Source organism: Ictidomys tridecemlineatus, chromosome 6 (genome assembly GCF_052094955.1).
Source record: "Ictidomys tridecemlineatus isolate mIctTri1 chromosome 6, mIctTri1.hap1, whole genome shotgun sequence".
In the NCBI taxonomy this organism is placed as follows: domain Eukaryota; kingdom Metazoa; phylum Chordata; class Mammalia; order Rodentia; family Sciuridae; genus Ictidomys; species Ictidomys tridecemlineatus.
Window position 1 is genome coordinate 176,526,209 of NC_135482.1, and position 25,234 is coordinate 176,551,442.

The following is a 25,234-nucleotide window of genomic DNA, read 5'->3' on the forward strand; positions in this document are numbered from 1 at the left end:
TATTGAATCTGGTAACCATCTTTCTGGGAGTGAAACAAATTTCTATCATGTGTCAAAGCATGAGGACTTGTAATGATCATATAATAATTGCCAGGGATTATTCTGTCTGGCAAGGATGTCTAAAAAATGACTTAGTATTTATTTTTTAAGTTATGAAGCATCATTATAACCCATGGCTACAACTACCATTCTTGATTTCTCCTTTTTTTTGCTGAGAACAGAAGAATGACCTTAAGTGACAAGAAACAGGGGTTAGGTTAAACATACAGAAGTTTTTTTTGGTGATGTTACTTAACAATGGAAGAGACCACTCAGGATTTGGTAGTGTCTCCTCTCTTGGAGGACTCTATGAAAAGGAAAATATTTATCTTCACTAAATACCTACCCTAGCTCTGAAGGATACAGGAGCCTCAGAAGCAGAGGAAAAGAGCTAAGAGGAAGAAACCCCAGAAACATGTTCCTGATTATGTCACCTTTAGGGTTAGTTCACTGGAGATTGATCCAAAGCTATAGCCTCACAGAACACAAAGGATAAAGCACTTCCTTCCTGAAAAACACTTAAACTCACCTTGCTGGCTTGGCAATAAACCAATGTCTTCTTTTCACTGTAGGCAAATCGCTTGGAAGAGGGGCTTTTGGGAAAGTGGTTCAAGCATCTGCATTTGGCATTAAGAAATCACCCACCTGCCGGACTGTGGCTGTGAAGATGCTGAAAGGTGTGTGTTCTGTCGTTTGGCTTTTGTCTGACTCATAATCTTTAACACATTCCCCAACTTTTGGTGCAAGTTGAATATAGGAATAAACACAGCTATTTCTACTCTGGCAATATCACTTTCTTCTACAGCTCCCTTTGTTCAAGGAGTTTTATTTTTTAATTTGTATTTGTTCTTTTTAGATATACATGACAAGAGAGTGTATTTTGATATATTATACATACATGTAGTATAACTTATTCTAATTAGGATTCCATTCTTGTGGTTGTACACAATACAGAGTTTCACTGGTTGTGTATTCATGTATGAACATAGGAAAGCTATGTCTGATTCATTCTACTGTCTTTCCTATTCTCATCTTCCCTCCCTTCCCTTCATTCCCCTTTGTCTAATCTAGTAAACTTCTTCCTCCCCCACCCCAAGGTGTTTTAGATTAAGCTCACACTAGCTCAGAATAAACCTTGTCAGTGCTAACAATCCAGAACTGTCCATGGGAAAATAATCTCTGTCACCTTAAGATCTCTCTCTTCTCACATTTCAGACTAGACTAATTAGGACATACGCCCATTGTAACCATAGGTTCAAAGTGTTGACATGATCCACTATGACTGTAATGGAAACTTAGCTGCACATCACAAATCCCAAAGGCTTAGCTTGAACTTGCCCTAACTATAAAGTGAAACTAGAATGCTAGAACAACTTAACTGATCAGAACTGTAAACTAATTTATACTGCCAAGCCCTACCAAAAAAAAAAAACAAAAAAAAACATTTTTTCTTTAGAAATTAAATTTAAAAAGTCAAAGTATATCTAATGTTGAAAAATACATGATTCAAAAAAAAAAAAAAGACAGGATTGAAAACTCAAAGGGCAGACTTTAGCTTTCCAAAGTCTCCAAGATTTTGCCAGGATATTCTGAGGCACGGGAAGCAGTGGGACTAAGTAGGTACTTAGCATGAGCTTGAGGAGAGAGGGTTCAGTGCTTAGGGAGACTTCCAAGGTCTTACTCCTAATCCACCACTGCCACCATTACTTCAGAAGCCACAGGTAAACATTTTTTCCACCTCAGAAGGCTGTCCTTATCAGAGGAAAATTGATGAAACTCTATAAAACAGGGAGAGAGTAAGTTTGGACAATAGGTACTAAAACTGATAGAAATAGTAAGATCCAGTATTCTACAGCACAGAAAGGCAATTATAGTTCACAACAACTTATTATATATTTTATAAAGAAATAAAAGAGATGGGCTGGGTTGTGGCTCAGTGGTAGAAAGCTTGCCTTGCAAGTGTGAAGCCCTGGGTTCAAACCTCAGCACCACATAAAATAAATGAATAAAATAAAGCTTTTGTGTACATGTACAACTAAATATATTTTTTAAAAAAAGAAATAGAAGAGAGGAGTTCAGAGGTCCCCAACACAAAAGAAATCATAAATGTTTAGGGAGATAGAATGCTATTTACCCTGATTTGATTACTACACATTGTAAATATATATCAAATTATCACATTATACTATTATGTGTGCTCCTCAAAAAATTGCTACAAAGAACCTGACAGCTCTAATTTGAAAGTATATTGTGAAGGAGTTTCGTATCCACAATCAGGACTTTTGTTCGGAGTGGACTACCCAGATGATTACAGGCATTTCTGTGAGAATATCAATGCCAGCATGCTCCCCCAACCCCAGATGCTGAGGAGAAGTAGCATCAATGTGTCTATGTGAGAAGTAATAGACTAAACACTCTGTTAGGTTGAATCACACAAAATTTCTATTTTTCTTATTTTCTCTCACCAATCTTCTGAGGAAGATATTATTATTCCAAGTTGGTAGATGAGGCAACATGGTCCAGAAAGATTGGACAGCCTCTGCAAGGCAGCATAGCCCTTAGGGCAGAAACAATAAGGTCTGCACCAGCATTGACTGAATTGCTCATTCCCTCACAACACAGTGCCACAAGAGCAGGGAACAGAGACCTAGCCTCCTGGAAATTGGCCCATTGCTCCCAAATCCTTCAAATCATCCCTGTTCCATTTCCCTGCTTACTTTCTCTTATCACATCTAGGAGGCATGTCTAATGTCCACACTATTCTATCACACATCCAAGATCACACCTGTGGCCCTGCCTAGAAATGGAACCATCTGAGCAATGGTTCTCAAAGTATGGTCCTGGATAGCTATGTCAGCATTTCTGAGAAATATATCAGAAATGTGAATTCTCAGGATTGATGAGTTGGAAGGGAAAAGATTCTGACTTGAGATCTCTTTTTAAGACTCAGAGAATCTATGTCATACAGAAATCATGTATGTATGGGGCTGGGGTTGTGGCTCAATGGTAAAGCACTTGCCTAGCATATGTGAGACACTGGGTTCAATTCTCAGCACTGCATATAAAATAAATAAAATAAAGATCCATCAACAACTAAAAAAAGAAATCATGTATGTAATCTTTAACATATCTTCCCTCCCACTTTTTTTTATTGAAAAACATTTCCAAATCACCCACCCTGTAAAATTCCTAAAATTTTTTTTTCATTCAGCTTTCTTGCCTAATTGGTTGGCCATCTGCTTGGGGGGAAAATAGAAAAAGCAGAATGCCAAACAAAGGCCATTAGTAAAAAGCTCTTTCAAAGTGTCCCTGAATAAAACCTTAACATATTAGGACCTTACATCCATGTCTGAAATGAGAAATCATGTTGTGTATTTATCCAAAAATATTTGTTGAGCATCTACTATGAGCCAACCCCTACCCCAGTGGGAGGCTTCTGGAGTTTATCTAGTTATTATTAAAAAATGATTTGTGCTTATGAAATACCACATCAGTATCTTCCATAATGTTCAGTATACACACCACCTTCAGTACTGTGACAGAAATACTTACACATAGATACAGAGTTTCTATTATACATTATTTGTAAAAGCAAGAAAGTGTAGATGGATGACACACAGGCTTTCAATTACAGCAATATTTGTAACACCAAAAACAGGTAGACAGTTTAAATGCAGGAACATTGTTAACTGATTAAAAGGAATATATTTTTTTAAAAAGCGACTGGCCCAGCCTTGACAAACACAGAATAGAAATAATCTCTGATATATTAAAAAGAGGAGGAAAAAATTAAATATATATGACCCAGCTTATGTAAACCCTCAAAAAAAAGAGATTTCATTTGGATATATATAAACACATAGGAAAAGATCTGAACTCAAATTATCAGCAGTAGCTACTTTTAGGAAGGTAAGTAGGCTGGAGTGATTGCACTTTTTACTTTAGATCCTTTTACTCCTTATATTTTTGTTTTGTTTTTTTCTTTGGGGGTTTTGTTGTTGTTGCTGGGGTTTGTTTTGTTTTGGTGCTGGGGATCTAACCCAAGGCCCCATGCTCTACCATCGAGCTTCCTCATATCTTTTTACTCCGATTCATATTATTGGACTATTTCATTACCACAATACTTTACTTTTATATTTCTAAAAATAATTTTAGAATATTGAATGCCATAGAAATTAACCAATGAGAATAAACAGAAGAAATGCAATTTAGGGGCTGGGAATGTGGCTCAAGCGGTAGCACGATCGCCTGGCATGCGTGCCGCCCGGGTTCCATCCTCAGCACCACATATGAACAAAGATGTTGTGTCCGCCAAAAACTAAAAATAAATATTAAAAATTCTATCTTTCTCCTTCTCTCTCTCTCTCACTCTCTCTTTTAAAAAAAAAGAAATGTAATTTAGACTTTAGACTGCTAATTCTCAGACTGATGTTGCTTATCTCTGAGAATGAAGTTAGTCTAATGCTATGTATCCCCACAACCTAAGATAACTCTTGTGAACTCCAAGTATGAAAGAATATAGGAAGAAAATAACACACTGCAAAAATGTTTGCAGAAGCAGCCATCCTGCCCTTGTCAGGCCCCTGGTGCTCCTCTGTGACTCCCCTGAGGACACAGTGAGACAAAAAGGGGAGGTGTGGATACATCCCCTGCCTGGAGGGTTCTCACTGCACCTGTTTCTGCTAGAAGAGATGCCTTTGGAAGGTACTTTCATGAAGTACCCAGCTTTTGTGTCAGCACACTGCTAAACACACTAGGTCCACCAAGAGGAAATGTCCAGTGACTAACCCCACCACAGCTCTAGGCCTCACTGTAATCAAAAGGATGTTGGCTCAGGAGGGTGGGAGTAATAAAAACAGTTCGGAGACTTAGCCTTTCTGCAGAGTGTAGTAGGGAAGTTAATGAAGCGACTGGCCCAGCCTTAACAAACATAGAAGGCAGGAATGCCGCCACCAGCGGAAGGAGCCCCATTGTCTTCTTGCCCTGACTCTTCCTTGCTTTTCACACAGAGGGGGCCACAGCCAGTGAATACAAAGCTCTGATGACTGAGCTCAAGATCTTGACCCACATTGGCCACCATCTGAACGTGGTTAACCTGCTGGGAGCCTGCACCAAGCAAGGAGGTAAAGGAGAAGTGGGGTGGGTGCTGATCCATCATCTCCCATACACAAGATATCTCACACACAGCTTCTCCCTCACCTCCAAGAAAATGGCTTCTCAACAGATCCAGAAAAAATAGTCTATCCATTTATGGAAAGGTACTCCCATGCTAGAAATGCTTTCCCAGTACAGTTAATTCAAAATTTGGAAGAGGACCTCCTTTTAGATCTCCTTCAAGAGGGTCTAGGTCAAGTGGAAGGCATTTTTATTTCAGGATGACTAAGGTAAAGGTGTAAAAGAATGAATCACTACTGGTGGGATACCAGGAGGAAAGAATGTGGGAGACAAACAAAAGAGCCCTTCCCTTCAGACCCACCATGCAGATAAACTTTATATCCTGAACCAAGGGACAGGAATAGGGTTGTGCCTTTTGACTGAGGGCTCCAGAAAGTTCCTGGAGACCTTTCTTTCCTCCTCAATGGTAAGGTCAATGGTTGGGTGTAGATGTGGACTCACTGCCAGAAAGAAAGGTGAAAAAAAAAATTGTGCATACAGATGTCCCCAATGTTCCCAGTGCAGGAACTGGGGGGAAGGTGCATTGGGGAAGACGGTCTGTTAGGAGTGATAATGGGTAGAAAGAGGAGTTGAGGGATGGAGAGGCCAGAAATACAGTCCTAGTCCCACCTGCTTCTTCATTATCCTTGATAAGCTTTTCTCCAGTTCCTGCTGCGGCAACCTCATTGTAGTTGCCTTGGCTCTGCACCTATAAAATGCATCAGGGCTAAGGAGACCACTCACCTCCTCGGAGGCTTCTGAGCCCTAGGCAGTTAGCCGTCAGTAATGAAAGCACCTACTGGGGCAAGAGAATTGCTGGACCCCTGAGACGAGATTTGCCATGAGTCTTTTTTCTGGGTGGGGAGAGGCACAGCTCTACAGGGACTTCCGCTCTGGTACCCTGAGGGAAGAGGAGGTGCTGTGAGGATTCCTAACAGACATTTTAAAACCAGAAAAGTCCTGATAGTAACAGAAAACTACTCTACCCGTATGAGCTATGTCCTTGGACGCCTCGAAGTGGTAGAGAGTCTGGGCCTCCGCAGGGCCTGCTGGCTACCAGCGCGCAGCCAGCCCCCTGAAGCAGTTCTCCGTCACTTCCGGTTAGACCCGGAAGTAATCCTTGTGTGGCCGGGGGAGCCTGGAGCAGGCAAGAGCGGGCCTTCAAACTGCACGTGGGACTCACGGGGCAGCTGGCTCCCTTCCCGACAGCTTGCTTCATTAGGCCAGTGGGCAAGCTATGGCCAGCCAGCCAGAATGTTTTGAGTTTTTTAAATAGTTGGGGCAAAAAAAAAAAAAAAGGTTGAAGGGATGGTATTCTGTGACGTGGAAATATATGAAATTCAAACTTACATGTTCATAAAGTTTTATTGGAGAACACTCGTACTCCTTGAGTGTATTAACAAAAGCTGATTCCAGGTTACAAGGGTAAACTGAGGAGTTGGTTGGCCTGCAAAGTCTAAAATATTAACTATCTGGTACTTATCATCCTCTACTTTACTGCCTCACAAGTCCCAAAGCAAACTCAGTGTAGATACCCCCAGACACCAATATTGGGAAGAGACAGAACAGGTAGCCTATTTTCTGCCCTGGGAGGGAAAAAGAAACTGCTGAATGGTTCTTGGGCTGGTGTGACAGTAACCAGAGCCCCTCTTGCCAAGGTCTGGCTAATGGGTAGAGGGTGCCTGGCATTTGCCTCTCTGTTCCTTTCTTTCTCCTGCTTTCCCTTCCTGCTCCTCCTCACACCTACCCTCATTTTTTATTGTATTTTTGAAACCCTTCTCAGGTTAAATTGCAGAAGTCATAGTACTCATTCACAGCCCCTCATCCCCAAGTTGCATTCCTAGATCTACTAATAAAAGACCGGTTGGTTTGTGGTTTCTCAGTCCAACTGAAGGCTGACCAATGGCTGATTGATTTGGTGTGACTGAGCATGTGCTATTTTGGCTGCAGGGCCTCTGATGGTTATTGTTGAATACTGCAAATATGGAAATTTATCCAACTACCTCAAGAGCAAACGTGACTTATTCTTTCTCAACAAGGTAAGGATTTTAAAAGTAGCGTTCTTTTTAAGGACAGCAATGGGTTACCCCATTTAGGCTGTGGCAGCATAAAGCAGGAGAAACCTAGTTTGTTTCATTAATGAAATTAATTAAAACTCAAAAAAAAATTAATTAAAACTAAAAAAATTAATTAAAACTCAATTTCTGCTCTTCTTTTTCAACATACTCCTTTCATGCTAATCTGTCATACTCTCTTACAGAGAGTGCAGACTATCATTTAATACCAGTGTATGCAGCAATAATTGGAAGTTACGTGTACTAGCCATCTACCTAAATTCCTATTGAATATCTCGATAATTTTCTCTAAAACACACACACATGAAACACACTTACGTACAAACATACACGTGCACAAATTACTTAGGTTTTTTTGAAAATGATTAAATATAGTTGCCTTCGTTTATTAGAAATTAAAATACAATCACCTAAGAGACTTGTCTAGTCACCAGTAATGGGACCAGAGATTGAAATCATTCTGTTTACTTTCTACTGCTCTTTCTCCTACCTCTGACACTGTTACCACTCATGGCATCCCTAACTGACTCTGAATCAGACCTATCCATGAAATAAATACATAGGCCCAGTGACATACACCTGAAATTTCAGCAACTCTAGAGACTGAGGCAAGAGTATCACAAGTTCCAGGCCAGCCTGGGCAACTCAGTAAAACCCTGCATCAAAATAAAAAGTAAAAAGGCTGGGGATGTGTCCCAGTGATAGACCACTTGCATAGAATATGCAGGCCCTACATTTAATCTCTAGCACTAAAAAAAAAAACAACAAAAAAAAAAAACCTGAGTTCTGAGAGCAAGCAAGACTTAAGAAATTACTGACTGAAGAAAAAACAACTTACTAAAACTTTGCAATGTGTTAAATGGCACTAGTACTGTGTACTTCTTTAGACTAGATAAGCCAGGGGACAATAATTCAAAATTATTTACTAGTAATCATCAACAATAATGATAAAAACTTGTAGTGTTGAAGTTAAGCACTTGGATTCCAGAATCAGACTTTCTGGATTTAAATCCTGTGCCTTCCTCTCACGAAATCTGGAAACTTGAGCAGATTACTCAATTTAACTAAGGAACTAATAGTTGAACCCAACTGTTGGGATTGTTGGGAGAATGAAAATCTCTCCGTTAAGAACTCAAATAAATTTTAATAATCATCATTGCTCCAATGATCGAAAGATTGAGCACTAGGGGTGTGGCTCAGAGGTGGTATGTTTATCTAGTATTTGTGAGGCTCTGAGTTAAATCCCTAATACTTCGGGGGTGGGGTGCAGAGAAAGATTGGTTGTGTCCAACTTAATGCCACCGATCTATATGTGGATAAAATATCAGACATCTAAAGGATGATGCCCTTTTCTGTCATGTGTGCAAGTCTTCACACACATATAAGAACCACTGGACACAGCCAGGAGCAGTGGTGTATCCCTAAAGTCCCAGCTGCTTGGGATCTGAAGTAGGAGAAGCACTTAATCTTAGATGAATACAAACCTGGGAAACATAGTGAAACCCTGTCTCAAAGAAAAAAAAAAAAAACTAACTAACCAACCAACCACTGGACAGCTGACCCATATACTTATCCCCCAAGCTTTGGTCAAACCAAAGACACAGGTGTTCTACCAGACTGGCAATATGTATGCAAAAATATATTTTCCTTGGTTTTAAGCCAGACTCTAATTGGAATCTTGAAGCTGAAAGGGATCCTTGTGATCAGCTAGTTCACACTCTCTCATATATATATATGTTTATTTTTTGTAGTTGTAGTTGGACACAATAACTTCATTTATTTGTTTATTTGTTTATTTATTTTTATGTGGTGCTGAAGATCAAACCCAGGGCCTTGCACATGCGAGGCAAGCACTCTACCGCTGAGCCATAACCCCAGCCCCTAGTTCACAAATATAGAGGTACTCAAAGAACTCACATGACACATAATTACCACAAAATGAAGTCAGGGAGAGAAAGACTGAGCTCTCTTGATTCCTCTTCTAGGGTTTTTCCTATGCACCACACTGGATAAGGTGGAAAAAGAAAATTGGACAGTGGTGCAAATTCCTTTCAGTCTGAAAGCCCTGGACTGGGTTCAGGAAGAGCTAAGGCAGCAGAACACCCCAGGGACCTGGGCAGGATGGAACGTTTGGGTTCGTGCGTCCTTGTTTTGAAGAGTTTGCTTCCTTCTCTGGCTATATTTAATGATTTGCCTCCCTGTGCAACTTGGAGGAGCTATGTTTTTGTGGAAGACCCACTGCTATCTTTCACATTTAGAACCTAAAGGAATATAAAGAGAAAGTGAAGAAAAAACAAAACCAATGACTAAATTGAAAATAGAATATATTATTTTCTAAATTCACTAAGATCCTTAAATATTATTTGGGATAAATTTGCTATTCTGCCAGAGTTCAAAAGTTAAGTAAATTAACCTTTCTTTAACAGAGATGGTTACTGATAGACAACGGTGAATATACCATAGATTGGGGGTCAGGAAGGGAGCAGTGAGCTTGGTGGCATGTCCTAGGAAGTGACTTCTGGTGGTTGTGATAAAGAAGGCTGCCCAGAGAGTTTCCATAGAAGCTGATTCCTGAGTGATCTCTGGTAGTATTTTTCTACCCACAACATTGCCAACTGCCTTCTGTTGTGGGAAGGGTCTGTGGAAAACACAATTCCAGTTCCTAGCTGAGCAGAGCCAGATCTCACTGCCTCATGAAGACACAAAAACAAATAATTATATTTTTACCTGCCTTCAGGAAAAATGTGGTGCCCTGGGCTGAAAGCAGAGCAAATTCCCTTCAGTCCTGAAATCTTGGACTGGATTCAAAAAGAGCGAAGCCAGGAAAACCCCCTTGCAGGGTGGAGGGGTCCGGTGGTGGTGGGTAGGTAGATATTCTTTCTAAGGTTTGCCTCCCTCCTGCAACACAGGAAGGGCTCCTGTTCAGGGGCCAGGAACCTCGGTACCCTCTACATTTAACAAGGTTTGTTAGAGCTGTCCCACCCAAACCTCCCTCTCTGTCCTCTGCTTGCTCCCATTGTGCCCTCTGGTGGAAGGATCACTCCTTTTTTGTGACATTTCTAGAAAAACCAAGGGAGTGTGGCTAATCCTAGCATTACTTGTGTGTAGGTGGATGGAGGAACACCAGTGAACTTCAGCCCCTCCCAACCCCTATTTCAGTATTTCCATCTAGCATAAACCAGGCTATGTACATGATGTAGTCCTAAAGCCACTGGACCTGCAAGTTTCTAGTGTCAGAGTTTCTAGATGAATGTCTTGTTTCACATGAACACTCAGGACCTACATCTCCTTTACTGAGCCATAGTAGGATGATAGAATTTTTCAAATGAGGAAGATGAAACCTAGAAAAGTAAGCTGACTTGCCCAAGATCACATGATTAATGGAAAAGCTAGCATCCAAACCAGGACTTGGATGCCCCATCCAGGATGAAGGGCCATGTCTAACTCATAATAGGATAAACCTGTATCTTTGTTTTAAATAGAAGCCAAAATTAAGGTTCATGTTCTTTCCTTTCCCAAGGGAATCAGAGAAATTGGAAACTACAGCCTTCTCTTTAAAACTTCTATCGGGGATTACAAAGTGAAGTCTCCAGTACATTGACGATCCTTTTCATATCATCTGAATGATGATAGAAGTATCAAAGTTTCATGTCTTTCACAAGATGGCATGTGCTATATAGAAAAGTTGCTAAGGGCACAGACTCAGAAGCAGGCCAAACCTGGGTTCAGATTTTGCCATTTGCCTATTGTATGTTCCTTTGATTACTAAACTTCTCTGAAACTGTTTCTCCACTTTAGTAAAAACTACTTCATAAAGTTATTTGGAATATTAAATAAGAAAACATATACCCGTGGGCTGGGGCTGGGGCTTAGCAGTAGAACACTCGCCTAGCACATGCAAGGCCCTGGGTTCAATCCTCAGCACAACATAAAAATAAATAAATAAAATAAAGGTATTGTGTCCAACTATAACTGAAAAATAAATATTAAAAAGAAAAAAAGATATACTGGCTAATACAATAAGCATTCAGTGCATACCAGCTGCTATTAATTGTCTTTTTTGGGGGGTGGGTGGGGTACTGGGGATTGAACTCAGGGGCACTTGACCACTAAGCCACATTCCCAGCCCTATTTTGTATCTAAATAAGACAGGATCTCACTGAGTTGTTAGCACCTTACTTTTGCTGAGGCTGGCTTTGCACTCTCAATCTTCCTAGCCTCAGCCTCCTGAGCTGCTGGGATTACAGGCATACATCACTGTGCCCCCCTCCTATTAATCTTCTTTTATCTGGCCTAAGATGCTATCTAGAAGCTCAGACAAGAGAGAGCAGATTCCACAACTCCAGCAGTAGCCAAGGTACCTGCCACCATCAATCCGTCACTGCTAATTCAGTATCTATCTTATGGAATGACATTTTCCAACTCAGGTGATTGCCTGCTAGAAGGACTAGTGTCCCCAATGCTGTGCTGGGGCTCCTTTCACTGGTGTTGTTCTTCATCTGTTCTAAGGATGCAGCATTGCACGTGGAGCCCAAGAAAGAAAAAATGGAACCAGGCATGGAGCAGGATAAGAAACCCAGACTAGATAGTGTCACCAGCAGTGAGAGCTTTGCGAGCTCTGGATTTCAGGAAGATAAAAGTCTGAGTGATGTTGAGGAAGAGGAGGGTAGGTATTCATTCCTTCCTGTCCTACAGTCTGAGATATTTTTACAACATACTGTGCATCTCTGACATTTTTTTCTTATTTATCACCCTAATAAACATCCGTGGGAGACTTGAAGGGTAATGTCCTGAGGAGATAAGATTTGAATTAAGATTATTTACAGAGTTACTAATTTTGACAGAGAACTGTGTGATTGTCTCCCCTCAGGCCTTTTCATTTGGCCGGGTCATACCCCTCCCCCATGCTTGGATCCATGGGCTGGAGGCCTGGAAAAATCTCTGATGTTCATGTTGAAATTCAAATGAACTCTGATCCACTTGTTAGTTTGTTTTATGTTTTGCTAATGTTGTTCTAATAAACTGGGATTTAGTGGAATAATAAGAGCCATTACAAACAATTACAGTTCTAATGCTTTGCAGATTCTGATGATTTCTACAAGCAGCCCATCACTATGGAGGATCTGATTTCTTACAGTTTTCAAGTGGCCAGAGGCATGGAGTTTTTGTCTTCCAGGAAGGTCAGCTTATCTCCTTACTATTTTTCTTCTTCTTCTTAAAAAAAAAAAAAAGCAGGAATAAAGTGAAATTTTATTTTTAAATTTTTTGTTTTACAAAATAAATAATTGCTTAAATTTATTTTTAACTGATACATTAAAACCTAAAACTTGTATATATTACCATACGATGTTTTGATACATGTTTACATTACATAATGTTTCAATCAAGTTAAATATATTCATCTCCTCAGTTATCTTGTCTTTATGGTGAAAACTTCCAAAATCTTTTCTTCTTTGCCAGGCATGGACACATGGCTCTGCTATAAATCCCATTTTCCTAGTATTTACTTATACCTATGTCCTTTAGTGTAGAACAAACTCAACCCAGGTGCCTGAATTTGTCCTACTATGAGGAGTTTTGAGAATGATAAACCTGGGGTACCAAAGAGTAGAATTTAATACCAAGAGATTCAGATTGGACAAATCCAGCAACCATTCTCCATAGTACCCTCTGGCATGTTTTCAAAATTGGTCAGAATCCCCCAGAGTACAGGACTTCCCTGGAGAGCATCTATCATTCCATCTACAAAGGGTCCTCCCACAAATCCACAGCTGGATAAAATCTGACCTCCACCAGCCAGAATAAAGGTTATGGGGATGTTTTGCTTGGTGGCAAAGCTCACATTGCCCCTTGGTTCACCAAGATGCTGTTTGCAGACAGTAGCCCACCAGAGTCAGAACATTTCTTGACTTTCAGGTCTCAAAGGACTTATATTTGTAAAGAAATGCTTCATGTTTATGGTCACTCAGTGTGCGCTGAGAGTGGTTTCCTTCACAGCATGTGAAATGGATCTTCAAATTAAGAATAATGACACTGAGGAAGCACAGGAAATTAGTTAGTTAGACTCAGGAAATGCATTGACTATGCAGTTGTTTTATTATAGTGCATTCATCGAGACCTGGCTGCGCGAAACATTCTTTTATCTGAGAACAACGTGGTGAAGATTTGTGATTTTGGCCTTGCCCGGGATATTTATAAGAATCCTGATTATGTGAGAAAAGGAGATGTAAGTCAGCTTGATGTTTATTTGTCTCATTTATACCCTGTCATTTTAAAACCACAGACCAAGGCCCTTGATAAATATTTATACTTCCTCACCAGTAGTCTCTGAAAACTGTCCTGTGCTTACTGTGCAGTCCAGAAGAGCCATAGAGCGCTTGTATGGGACTCCCGAATAGCCACTGTCTCCTGGTTCTATTGGCCTTAATCCCTGGCTTGGTACGGGTCCTTTCTGAAGCACTGCCTGAGGCTTGCTAACCAGAGAAGTGTTTAGTTGGGCCCTGGTAAGGCCATATCATTCCTTGCCTTGGGCTCCTATGGGAGTTCCTTGTACCATTGAAAAGAACAGCCTGGACTCTTTCCCTCAAATAAACCCAGATGATTGATTCAGCAGGTGTGTGTACCTCCGGAGAGGGTGGGGTTTATCTCCCTGGGAGGAAACTGATTACCTCCCCTGTATGCCTTCCATGCCTAGCATCTCCCTGCTGGCGTACATTGGCCCTCTTCTCCATTTGTTTTTGAACATAATGTTATTTGTCACTTAGTGGGTGACCTCCTGTGTCCTCTGTGGGTAACCTCTCTTCTCTGACCTCTACCGTGAGGCTTTCAGTTTATGTCTGAGCTCTGATGACTATTCTACAGCTACACATCACCTAGAAGTCCTTTTTTTTTTTTTTTAAAAAGAGAGAGTGAGAGAGGGGGACAGAGAGAGAGAGAGAATTTTAACATTTATTTATTTTTTCTTAGTTCTCGGCGGACACAACATCTTTGTTGGTATGTGGTGCTGCTGAGGATCGAACCCGGGCCGCACGCATGCTAAGCGAGCGTGCTACCGCTTGAGCCACATCCCCAGCCCTACCCACCTAGAAGTCTTACTCAACCATTTTGCTGGCCCCACCCCCAGCCTCCCTGATTTAGTAAATTTTGGGTAGGGCCTGAGAATTGGCATTTGTAACAAGTTTCTAGGCTGTGCTGACTTAGCTGTCCAGGACCATACTTTGACAACTACTACTCTGCTGTCACTTTTTAAAGGAGGGGAAAAAAGCAAAACTTTCCTTGGAGACCTGGTCTTCACAGATGATATCTACCTGTGTTATAGTCTGTCCCTCTTTTCTGTCCCTTCTGTGTCTCTTTCAATCCCTCCTTGCTCCTCCCCCTTACTTTTTTCTTTGTCTTTCCATTATCCCGTACTTTTGCCAGTCCCCATCCATCCAACTCCCGGGCTAACTCACTGGGATTCCTGCTATCTGGAAGGGAAGGAAAATTTGTCTGCAGGCCTGAAAACCAGCCATATAGTCTTCTAAGTACTAAATACTTGAATATTAAATTACCTTTCTTCTTCAAATACCTTTGCCTCTTCTCTGTATTGAATGACTTATTTGGAGGGAGTGGGGGAGCTAAGAATTGAACCCAGGACCTCACACATGCTAAACATGTCCTCTACCACTGAGCTGAGTTCCCAGACCCCATACCATGACTTTTAAAATCCTGTCTTTTTGCATAGGAATGCCTTTCAGACTTTTCCTTCTTAGGAAAAATTCCAGAAAATCATCACAAATTTTTAGGATGTCCTCTAATTCAGATCACTCTTTCCCAAGCCTTCAGTGTCCCTGTGGAATGCAGCCTCCTCCCCTCCTCTCCCCCTCCAAGCGGAGGGGGGTGGGAGGATTTCTTTCAGAACCATAGAGTTAGATCTGAGGGGCTTAGTAAACATTCATCGCCTTTGGAGGGTTTGGAGTAGTATGCAGTGCAGTCTTCTAGCATAACACTGCACACCCTATGAGTTTTCTCTTAGAGCATAGCTGCTCTAAGAAATGATGTCTGGGCCAAGCATTAATGTGAGAGGTGATCCATAGGCACCTGAGTTGGATGCTTTGTTTTCATGACCTTCTTCTCAAGCCTGCCTTGCCTTCTTCCAGACTCGACTTCCTCTGAAATGGATGGCTCCCGAATCCATCTTTGACAAAATCTACAGCACCAAGAGTGACGTGTGGTCTTATGGAGTGTTGCTGTGGGAAATCTTCTCCCTGGGTAAATTTGGAGGAGGGAAGAGATCAAACAGCCTAGAAATAAATGCATTCATCTTCTGTCAAGCATCCTTTGACTAGACACAACCTTGAGATCAGCACTCAAATTGCAAACTGTAGTAGGGGCATGGATCCTGGTCGCCTCTCAGTATAGTCATGATGTGTGTGTGTGTGTGTGTGTGTAAAAATGGCTTTACAAACATGAACAAGGTCAGACAGTAGAAAATCTGGAATCAAGTCTATCTTTCTCTGCCTTTTGCCCCCTTCTCCATTGCCTCAGACACCCCCATGTCTAATGCCCTTACCCTTTTCCTCCCTGTAACACCTGCTCCCTCAGAATTTCTTCTCAGGAAAAAACCTGATAAGCACAGCTGAAACGTGGAGAAAGTGTCTTTAGATAAAGGAGGCATCAGTTGGTCCACTGCATGCCATGGGGGCTGCAATCCTAGTTGTAGCTGCTGCAGGGATTGCCTGCAGCTTGGGGCCAGTGGTGATGCTGCCTCCTATTCCACATCCACCCAGCACTCCCGGGTCTGGGTGCTGGTTTATAAGAGCCAGAGAGATCCAACCAAGGTAGTTGTACAAAAGACAAGTAATAGTGCCACATCCCAGAAGGGGACAGGAGTTTCTAAAGGGGGTGAAGATGGGATTTGAGACCTGGTGAAGTGGTGCTGCCCATAATCCCAGTAACTCAGAAGGCTGAGGCAGAAGGATGGCCTTAGCAACTTTGCAAGACCCTATTTCAAGATTAAAAATAAAACAGACTAGGAATGTAGCTAAGAGCTTAAGCACCCCTGGATTCAATCCCCAGTAAAAAAAAAAAAAAAAAAAAAAAAAAAAAAAGACAGGTTTTGAATTGGAACGAAGGGACAGGGTCCAAGGAAGCAGACAGAAAGAAAAAGTAGCTGTCTTTTCAGTGCCTCTGATATTAGCACATGACACAGCCCTACATTGCTTTATGCAAGTAAACTATAAAGAGCACTGGTTATATAGATTCTGCCTGCAATTCACCCACTGAGGGTTTCTAGAAACCTTGCTGGAGTTCTCTTATTCAAAAGTGTGCATGGAACCCACATCTGCTCCCAAATACATAGTAATGATGTGAGGCCTCCCAAACACGAGTTCTAGCCAAGAGTCTTATGGACTTTGCCAAAAATTTGCCTTTCCTAGCAAATAAAAGTCATCCAGTAACATCCCTGGTTTCCTGTAATGTGTAAAAATCATTCCCCTGCTTTCGATCACAGGCACCTGTAGCTTCCAGTCTTTGAAAGCCACTGGGCCTTTGCAGTGACACAGTGCCAGCACTGCATGTCTCCCAGCTGCTTCCTACCAGCAGTAATCACAAGAAAGTGCAAACACATTCTGAGATAGACTAGGTTTGTGGGCTGGAACAGAACCGACTTGGAGGCCTTACCCACTTGTACACTCAGTCAGGGATCCCCTTAAAAGGATTTGCTTATAGGAGAATCTTAGTCACGCTGGCAAAGGGCAAAGTCTAGGTGCCTCTGGAACCTTCATCTTTGCAGACTCCTGACCATGAGCAGCCCCCAACCCATACCACTGAACTTTGTTCTGGAGTTCAAGACACTCCCCCTTTAGGCCTGTCATAAGTGTTAGTCCCCAGTGCTGTAAGACTTAAAATCACTGTTACTGAGGTAGGCCCAATCCATTAAATAGCCTAGTCCATTGGCTTTCTAAAGGTCACTAACCTGAGGAATGAGACTCTAGTGATAGGATTTCTTGTGGGGACAGAGCAGGGACTCTTCATATTATTCCTTCCCCTGACAAAAGAAATAGGAGCAGCCATAGGAATGACATAATACACTAAATACCATGAGACCAAACAGTGAAGTATGTGTCCGTGTTGCTAACCTCCTCTGTGTCCTACCCTATGTTGACATCCACTTCAATCACCATGTTTTATTATTCAATCGTTATGTACAATTACAATGTCTTACTTTAAAGGGAGGAAAGAAACACTGAATTGTCCCCTTATGGTATTTTGTGCCCTGAAACTATAATGTGCCTGTGTGTCCCCACTCTGTCTCCTGCAGGTGGGTCTCCATACCCAGGAGTACAAATGGATGAGGACTTCTGCAGTCGCCTGAAAGAAGGCATGAGGATGAGGGCCCCTGAGTATGCAACTCCTGAAATGTGAGCCAGCTTCCTTCATTCCTCACCACAGCACCTCTGAAGGGAGTTGATGTGTTAGAATCCCCATCTTGAAAGATGCAAACAGTTATCCTTTTCTTGAGGGTTCCCTGTACTCAGCCTCTATTGGGCCCTTCTGTGCTGGGAGTGTTTTCCTAAAGTGGGATACACTGTCCTTGATTCATCCCACTATTTCCTCCTGACCACTGGCATGACTTTTCAAGGCTCTAGCTGGGAACTGAAGTTAGAAATTTAGTTTTTAGGTATAAATCCAGGCAAAAACAAATAGACCACCCAATAAGAGAATGCAAGACCTTGACCTCACTCACTAAGTGGGAGCCTAATGAGCTAAATCACCACATGGTCAAGGGCCGGAAGTACCCTTGACCATAAGTCCAATGGTGCTACAGACCCACAAGAGGCATGCTTTGGACTGTAGGACAAGTAGTGTAGGAGGGGGAAAGAAGAATTCTCTGACCAAAGCTATGATTATACTCCACAGAAGGTGACCTGGGCAATGTACCTTCTTTAAAATCCTTTAGAAATAGGCTCTGCTGCTGTCTGGACACTGAAGCAGACAGCTTCTTGAGGTGCCTTCCTGCTGTACCGTCCTTCTGGTGACTCTAGGAAGGTGACAGGCTCTGTGTGAAGGCTTTCCCATTGTTGGCTTATACTTGCTCGCCTCTCTTGTGCACTCTTTTCCTGAGACTATGTGCATGTTTTGCAGTTTGAGGCCTGATCAGGAATGTGATGACACTTGCAGTTTTGTGGAGCTGCTGACAAGGACTTGGGCCTCTCTGAGGCGGCACCGCCTTTCCTGAGCAGGCAGGCACCCCCCCCACACACATCCCACCCACACAATGGGGTCCTGTCAGAGCCCTGGGATGGCCTTTGGGGAGGAGTCGGGTAGTGAAGGAAGCGTGGGCTTGGCCAAAGGGCAAGGTTGCTAGCTCTTTCCTTCATCATCTTGGGATAAGGGTAGGTCAGATCCTGGACAGGGAGCTGGATGAGAGAGACAGAGGACTCAGGCATGAAGGCAGGACAGGGGAGCAACCAGTGAGCAGGGAAGAGGCAGGAGATTGTTTTCATCAGTCTTACATCATGGCCTCTTCAGTAAAGCACAGGAAGTTTGAGGCAAGATCTCTTTCTGGGGCTGCAGAGTGAAATAGGCCTTATGAATTTTCACTTTCTTGAGTCCTTTAACTCAGTGGTTTAATATGAGATCATTTTGCACTTTATGCTTTCCTAAATGTTTTCCCCATGTAGTCTAATGTGAATTTCCCACAACCTTCAGGATCAAATAGGACAGATATTATAATCTGAATTTGACAAGTATCAAAACTAAGACTGAGAAGTATGCCCTCTGTCATCTAAGGTTAGCAGAGAACACAGATTTAGAAACCAGCCTCCATACAGATTTCCTGGACCACAGGGGTTGTTAAATTAGTAATACATCGCACATTCCCCGAATGTGCAGAAATGGTACTCTGATATACCCATGCGTGCTATGCATTAAATATGTCCTTCACTTTTATGTAATCTGAAAATCATAAATTCTCAATTACTAACAATAATAATAATTGCAGTTATTTTTACACAATATTAACTAAATGTTTATTTAGTGCTTATAAGCGCCAGACACTGTTTTAAGCACTTTTAATGTATATTAATTTGCTTCATGTTCATGACAACTCAGTAAGGTATGTGATTCTATTAACTCCATATTACAGATGAGAAAGCCAAGGCACAAAACATTGCTAATCAGTTGAGCAAATTCAGTCTAAGTTTAGAGTCCACAACATCATCCTACATACCAGTAGGATCTATTTCCAGTTCTCAGCCAGGTTCTGGTCCAGAATAACTCTAGAGGTACAAAGTAACCTCCACTTTGGACTAAAGATTCCCCTAGACTTTATCAAGGCTTCAAATCTTTATATAAATTTCCTCCATGTAGCCCCTGAACCCTAAGCAACTTATAGACAGGGATGTGGTTTCTCAATTCTGGGAAGAAGGTCAAAGGAGTGGAATCTAGAAATGAGAAACCACAAATGAAACTAGAAAACAGCCAGTGGTCATAGGTGGTCCCTATTGCTAGTTTATTTTACAAATTTTAAAAAGTAAGATGTGACTTGGTGAAGGGCTGAGGCTGTGGCTCCGCAGTAGTGCACTTGCCCAGCATGTGTGAGGCTCTGGGTTCGATTCTCAGCACTGCATATAAATAAATAAAATAAAGGTCTGTCAACAACTAAAAAAATATATTAAAAAAATATATGACTTGGTGAAATATTTCCTCAGAAGGCCAGGATTCAGGCCTTCAGCCATTTTCTCAAGTAAGTGAAAGCTGATGAGGTAATCTTGTTTGTTCCAGAAGTAGGAAGGGGTGAGAATAAAGTGCATCTTCTCAGAACTGTGATTTCAGGACCTGAACTTGGCCTACAATGGTGTGCACTTGGGAACTTGGGTGATAGCTTGGAAAGGAAACTCTTCCCACAGTCCCTCACCCCAACTTGGGTGCAACTGGTGTTTCTTTACTTCATTAAACCTGTTTACTTAGTGGTGAAAACTGTATAACTGAGTGGAATCGTTGGTTCCTCACCCAGAGCCTATTTAGTCAGATGCCTTTCAATAAGGGACACACTGATGTATGTTTTCTTTTTTCTTTTCCTTTGGTGTTTTCTGAGATGATTTGTATTGAATTGTAGATTGGAGGAGTGGAATCTAGAAATGAGAAACCACAGATGAAACTAGAAAACTGCCAGTGGTCATAGGTGGTCCCTATTGCTTATTTCAGTAGAGAAGCAAGGGCAGTCCTGCTAGAGACAAGCTGGGGCTCTGCTGAATGAAATAAGCCCCCTGCTCCCTGGGCTCAGGCCCCACATGCTTGCTGGTTCAAGCCTTCCTTGCTTTTGCTATCTTTATGGATTAACTAGGTATATATTTAGTATTCTTCCAACCACCTCCTAGAATCTGCCTATTATTAAAAGTAAAAGAGCCTTGGATGATTAGGCTTGAGTTAAGTAAAGCAGAAGCAGGCCACCCCTGCCACAGCCAGTGTACCCTAAGGGGAGGCACCTCAAATTTTTATCTAGTGCCCCGTGTCTCTGTAGTATATATTTTTGTACCTACAATTAATTAGTAAAATGTGTAAACTTACCTTAAAATGAGGTTTATGTAGAGTTATATACACTGCGTGCCTTGTGCTATTTCTGCCCTTTTTAGCAGGCAGCTTCTAACAGGTGGGCCCAGGAACTCTGAATTGAGTGCCAAGATTTAAAGCACTCAGGAGAAAGTATCTTGAGCCCTTCATCAGCAGTACTATGGGTCAGGGAAACTTGGGACCTTTGGTGCTTGTGGCTACCTGTCCTGTGTCTCTCAGAAAGGAAGGAAAGTAACCCAGAGTAGGAGAGTTAGTGGTCGCTTCCTCATTTCCCCTGTCTTCAGTTTCTATAAATTGCAGCAGAGCCCCACATTGGCCAGTCATCATGCACTCCACCACAGCCCCTGGAGTCAGGGGAAATAGGTACAGTAGGAAGTACAGGGGCAGAAGGAACCTAGAATCCCCTTCTGAGAAGTCTTGGATGAGGATTAAGGACAGGAACTCATTAAGACCAAATATCTGAATGGAAGATTCTCCTATGATCTTTATGAGCTCCTGAGCCTTAATCAAAGACTTAGGATATCAGTCTCGTTAGATACTTATTAGAAAATAGAGCCCAAAATTTCATTGGAAAGCTTTCTTCCAAAGACTGGTGCCCAGGAAAGGTGTCTAAAGACCACATGGTGCCTCCAGACCCTGAGGTACCTAGAATTGTTTTCTTGGTTAAACCAGAATACTGGGACAAACACCAGACCCTTGGGATACATACACCTAGAACACATTGTTTGCCTCTCAGAAGTATTGTTAGTGAATGGTTTTTCTTGTTGTTAAGACTTTGGCCAACATGGAGATATATTATACACAGCAATTCAGTGAAGTCCTTACTGCCTAATTGGTAATGATGTTAAAGGAAGTCTAAGAGGACTCCCTTTCAGATTTCAGTGCTAGGAACAGCCACACTTCTTATGAGTACCCAATTTGTTTTTAACTCCTAGCTACTGTGCATCATAAAATTGATTATTTCTTGGTTATTTTCAGTGTTCAGAATCCTGATGTAACTTTTGCATATGAACTTTTCCCATAGTTTTACCTTTTTTTCTTGTTTTTATTTTTTTCCTCCTCATATTCTTCTCTTCTTTAAACCTTTCTGTATTCTTACTATCTTCATTGATTACCTCATATACTTTGAAACAAAATAGGGATATACGAAAGAGAGCTACTAAAGGCACACATCTGAAGAGGAACAGGAGTAGGATGACTATTGGAGTTTCTCGGACTTTTCCCTTAACAACACCCAATTCCCAGCCCTATGATAATGTCTGCAATATGGCTGAAGAATTCATGGAAGGAGCAGAGCTGTCTCTTCCCAGAAACTAATCTAACGTCCTTCATGAGATATTTATGAAGTATTTTCTGGCCAGATCCTGCACTAAGTGAGGGTTATGGAGATGAGGTTCCAGACTAGTTCTGACCAGTTCCAAAGTTCCAACCCATTTAGATTTTGATCAGCCTCAGTCAGAGTCATCTCTGATCCAGAGGATCTTCTGAAAAAAGAAATAACTTAAATAAGCATTGCATACAGAACAGAGAGAGCCCAAAGAGAATAAATCCTTAATCCAGTGTGCGTGTGGACCTCTGGCATATGTTTTTCATAGAGAGGAGTAGATAGAGACCTCTACTCCAAGCAGACATGACCAAGAAATAAGCCCAATATCTTTACATCTAAAGTGATGGAGGAGAAGAATCACAGGAAAAAAACCTGTTGAAATTGGAATCACAGAATAAGATTTGGCCTCTGAGATATTAACACAGATGTTTCAAATCCAGAAGCCTGGCTTGTACTTTTTTTACCTTAGTATTGAGAGGCCAGTTTGTAATAGGAGCTTTGAAATGCTGGGTAAATAATAATCAGCCATACACAGGAACCTTGCACACAGTACAAGGAACAACTGAAGTCCACACTTTTGGTGACCTTTCCTTTGGGAAGCAACCTGGGTCACGTACCCAGCACCCCCTCCTGTATCTGATACAGAGCCTAAAATCAGAGAACTGTGAAGACTTGAAAGTATATTTATTGAGATGTTGTCTTAAAATGACTTCTGTTACTACCCAAGAATGAAATAGGAATTGCCAACTATTCATACATGGTGTTTGCAGCTGTTTTTAACTTTTAGGACACTGTCTTGATTTTGAGAGTGAGTGTGAGAACATTCCACTTCATAGCCAACTGCAAAGAACAGCAGTGTTTCCTTTCCAAGAAGCTGTGCTTGATCCATAGGACTCAGTCTTTCCATTCTGCAGAAGCCACAAGCACTCCAAAGAACCTGGGTCACAAGAGCTCTGGAGGGTTGGTTTGTTAGTGGGCCTTGGTGGACTTGTGCTCCCACTGCTAGCAAGATATGGCCCATGCTGCCTCTTATGTGTTGGTGCTACAGACCCAATCATAATAATGAAGCAATATCACTACTATAAAAAGCATAATCGATCTATCTATCTATCTATCTATCTATCTATCTATCTATCTATCTATCTATCTATCTAAAGAACAGCCCTCATTTTGCAACATGGCAGGCAGTCTATATAAATATATCCTGCTCTTCAGCTCTTCCTCTGTGCTTTCATCCAACAGCTACCAGATCATGTTGGACTGCTGGCACAAAGACCCAAAAGAAAGGCCACGATTTGCAGAACTTGTGGAAAAACTGGGTGATTTGCTTCAAGCCAATGTACAACAGGTAAAACTAAATTTATCTAGACTCTCATAGGCCAAATGCCTTTGAATGTGGTCAAAGGGGTGTGTTTGTTGGTTGTTTTAAGAGCTCTTAATAGAAAAGAGGAGATCAGCCATTAAAAGTATGTCTGCACACAGAATTACCCTCTCAGAACACAAGCAAGAGTGGGCAAATGACATAGCTGAATTTGACATGATGTTTTACAGATATTGGTTGAAATAGAAATCTGTGCAATTAGAGTTCTGTCATTGCTATTTTAGGATGGTAAAGACTATATCCCACTCAATGCCATACTGACAGGAAATAGTGGCTTTACCTACTCAACTCCTACCTTCTCTGAGGATTTTTTCAAGGACAGTATTTCAACCCCGAAGTTTAATTCAGGAAGCTCTGATGATGTCAGGTAAGATATTTTTTCCCCTTAACTTTCTATTACAGAAATTTCAAGCATTAAAAAAAAAAAAAAAGCCAGATGCCACTGTGCACGCCTATAATCCCAGCAGCTTGAGAGGCTAGACAGGAGGATTACAAGTTCATCTCAAAATAAAAAACAAAAAGGGCCGGGATATAGCTCAGTGGTAAAGTGTCCCTGGGTTAAATCTCTAGTACCCCCCCCCCAAAAAAAAGAGAGAGAGAAAGAGAGATAAAAGAAACAAACAAAAAGAGAGAAAAGAATTAAGTAATTATCACCCATATGTCCACCTCCTAAATTCAACCATTGTTAACAATTTGCTATATTTTGTATATATAGTTCAAATGTGGGCAGGGGTGGGCTATGTGTTTTTCTTTGTTCTGAACCATTTTAAAGTGGGCTTATCACACTATAATACTTTACCCCTAAATCCTTTGTATATATCTCCTAAGGACATTCTCCTGTATAACCACACCAAAATTATCATACCAAAGAAATTGCTTAATATCATCATCTAATGTTCAAATTTCCATAATTTTCTTCAAATGTCTTTTATAGATTTTTAAAAAAAGAATCCAGAGTAACACATAACATTTTCTTAGGTTTCTTTAATCTTACTCTAGAACCATCCCCTTTGTTTTTTGCCCATTAACTTTTTAAATTAAAACTGAGATGAGGGCTGGGGATATGGCTCAAATGGTAGCGTGCTCGCCTGGCATGCGTGCGGCCCGGGTTTGATCCTCAGCACCACATATAAACAAAGATGTTGTGTCCACCGAAAACTAAAAAATAAAAATATTTTTAAAAAAAACTGAGATGAAACTAAACAAATAAAACTGGCCCTTTTTTTCTTATTTAACAAATTAACATATCTTGCATTACTCTAAGCTAGTAATTACTCCACAGAGGAGATTAAAGAAGGGAGGGACAAAGAACAAATATTTATTGAGGGCCTCTGCTGGCCAGGGATTTGCTCCTTAGTGCTCATAATTACTACATATGTATTAAACATATTCAGTCCTCATAGTTACACAGACATGTGCTGTCATCTTGCACTGTGTGGGCTCTTTGGATATATTATATTCAAAACAATCCTGTGAAGTACATATAGCTTGTTATACAAATGAGGACATTAAGGCTCCAAAGAGGAGAACTTGTCAAAATTTGTGGCTAAAAAAAATGGAAGAAAAGAGGATCTAACCCAGGAGTTCTGACCCTTCCTGTACCCTATGCAATCAAGACCTCTTTTTGGACCATTAGAAGGTCTTATGGGCATTCTGTCTACTTTATTGGCAGTAGACACAGTCCTCAGATTTTGACCTCAGTTC

At 41.3% G+C, this 25,234-nt stretch overlaps 2 protein-coding genes and 1 long non-coding RNA gene across 4 annotated transcripts in view; 1 reads left to right on the forward strand and 2 right to left on the reverse strand.

Moving 5' to 3' along the window:
- Window positions 1–6,337, reverse strand: part of LOC110598704 (uncharacterized) — a 130,611-nt gene extending 124,274 nt beyond the window's left edge. Inside the window, exons 1-2 of the long non-coding RNA XR_002484600.3 lie at window positions 6,180–6,337; window positions 5,938–6,094 (exon numbers count right to left, since the gene is read on the reverse strand). This is a non-coding gene — a long non-coding RNA (uncharacterized LOC110598704). The remainder of the gene's footprint in view (window positions 1–5,937; window positions 6,095–6,179) is intronic.
- Window positions 1–25,234, forward strand: part of Flt1 (fms related receptor tyrosine kinase 1) — a 177,733-nt gene that overhangs the window by 142,428 nt on the left and 10,071 nt on the right. For both annotated transcript variants that reach the window (XM_078016179.1, XM_040281637.2), the window contains exons 19-28: window positions 612–716; window positions 5,049–5,162; window positions 7,144–7,232; window positions 11,778–11,934; window positions 12,351–12,448; window positions 13,372–13,494; window positions 15,407–15,518; window positions 17,569–17,668; window positions 23,392–23,497; window positions 23,755–23,897. In XM_078016179.1, coding sequence (XP_077872305.1) covers window positions 612–716; window positions 5,049–5,162; window positions 7,144–7,232; window positions 11,778–11,934; window positions 12,351–12,448; window positions 13,372–13,494; window positions 15,407–15,518; window positions 17,569–17,668; window positions 23,392–23,497; window positions 23,755–23,897 — 1,147 coding nt within the window. The remainder of the gene's footprint in view (window positions 1–611; window positions 717–5,048; window positions 5,163–7,143; window positions 7,233–11,777; window positions 11,935–12,350; window positions 12,449–13,371; window positions 13,495–15,406; window positions 15,519–17,568; window positions 17,669–23,391; window positions 23,498–23,754; window positions 23,898–25,234) is intronic.
- The window catches only part of Pan3 (poly(A) specific ribonuclease subunit PAN3), a 162,702-nt gene continuing 152,815 nt past the window's right edge, over window positions 15,348–25,234 (reverse strand). The window contains exon 18 of the mRNA XM_078016185.1: window positions 15,348–15,514. Coding sequence (XP_077872311.1) covers window positions 15,484–15,514 — 31 coding nt within the window. The 3' untranslated portion in view covers window positions 15,348–15,483. The remainder of the gene's footprint in view (window positions 15,515–25,234) is intronic.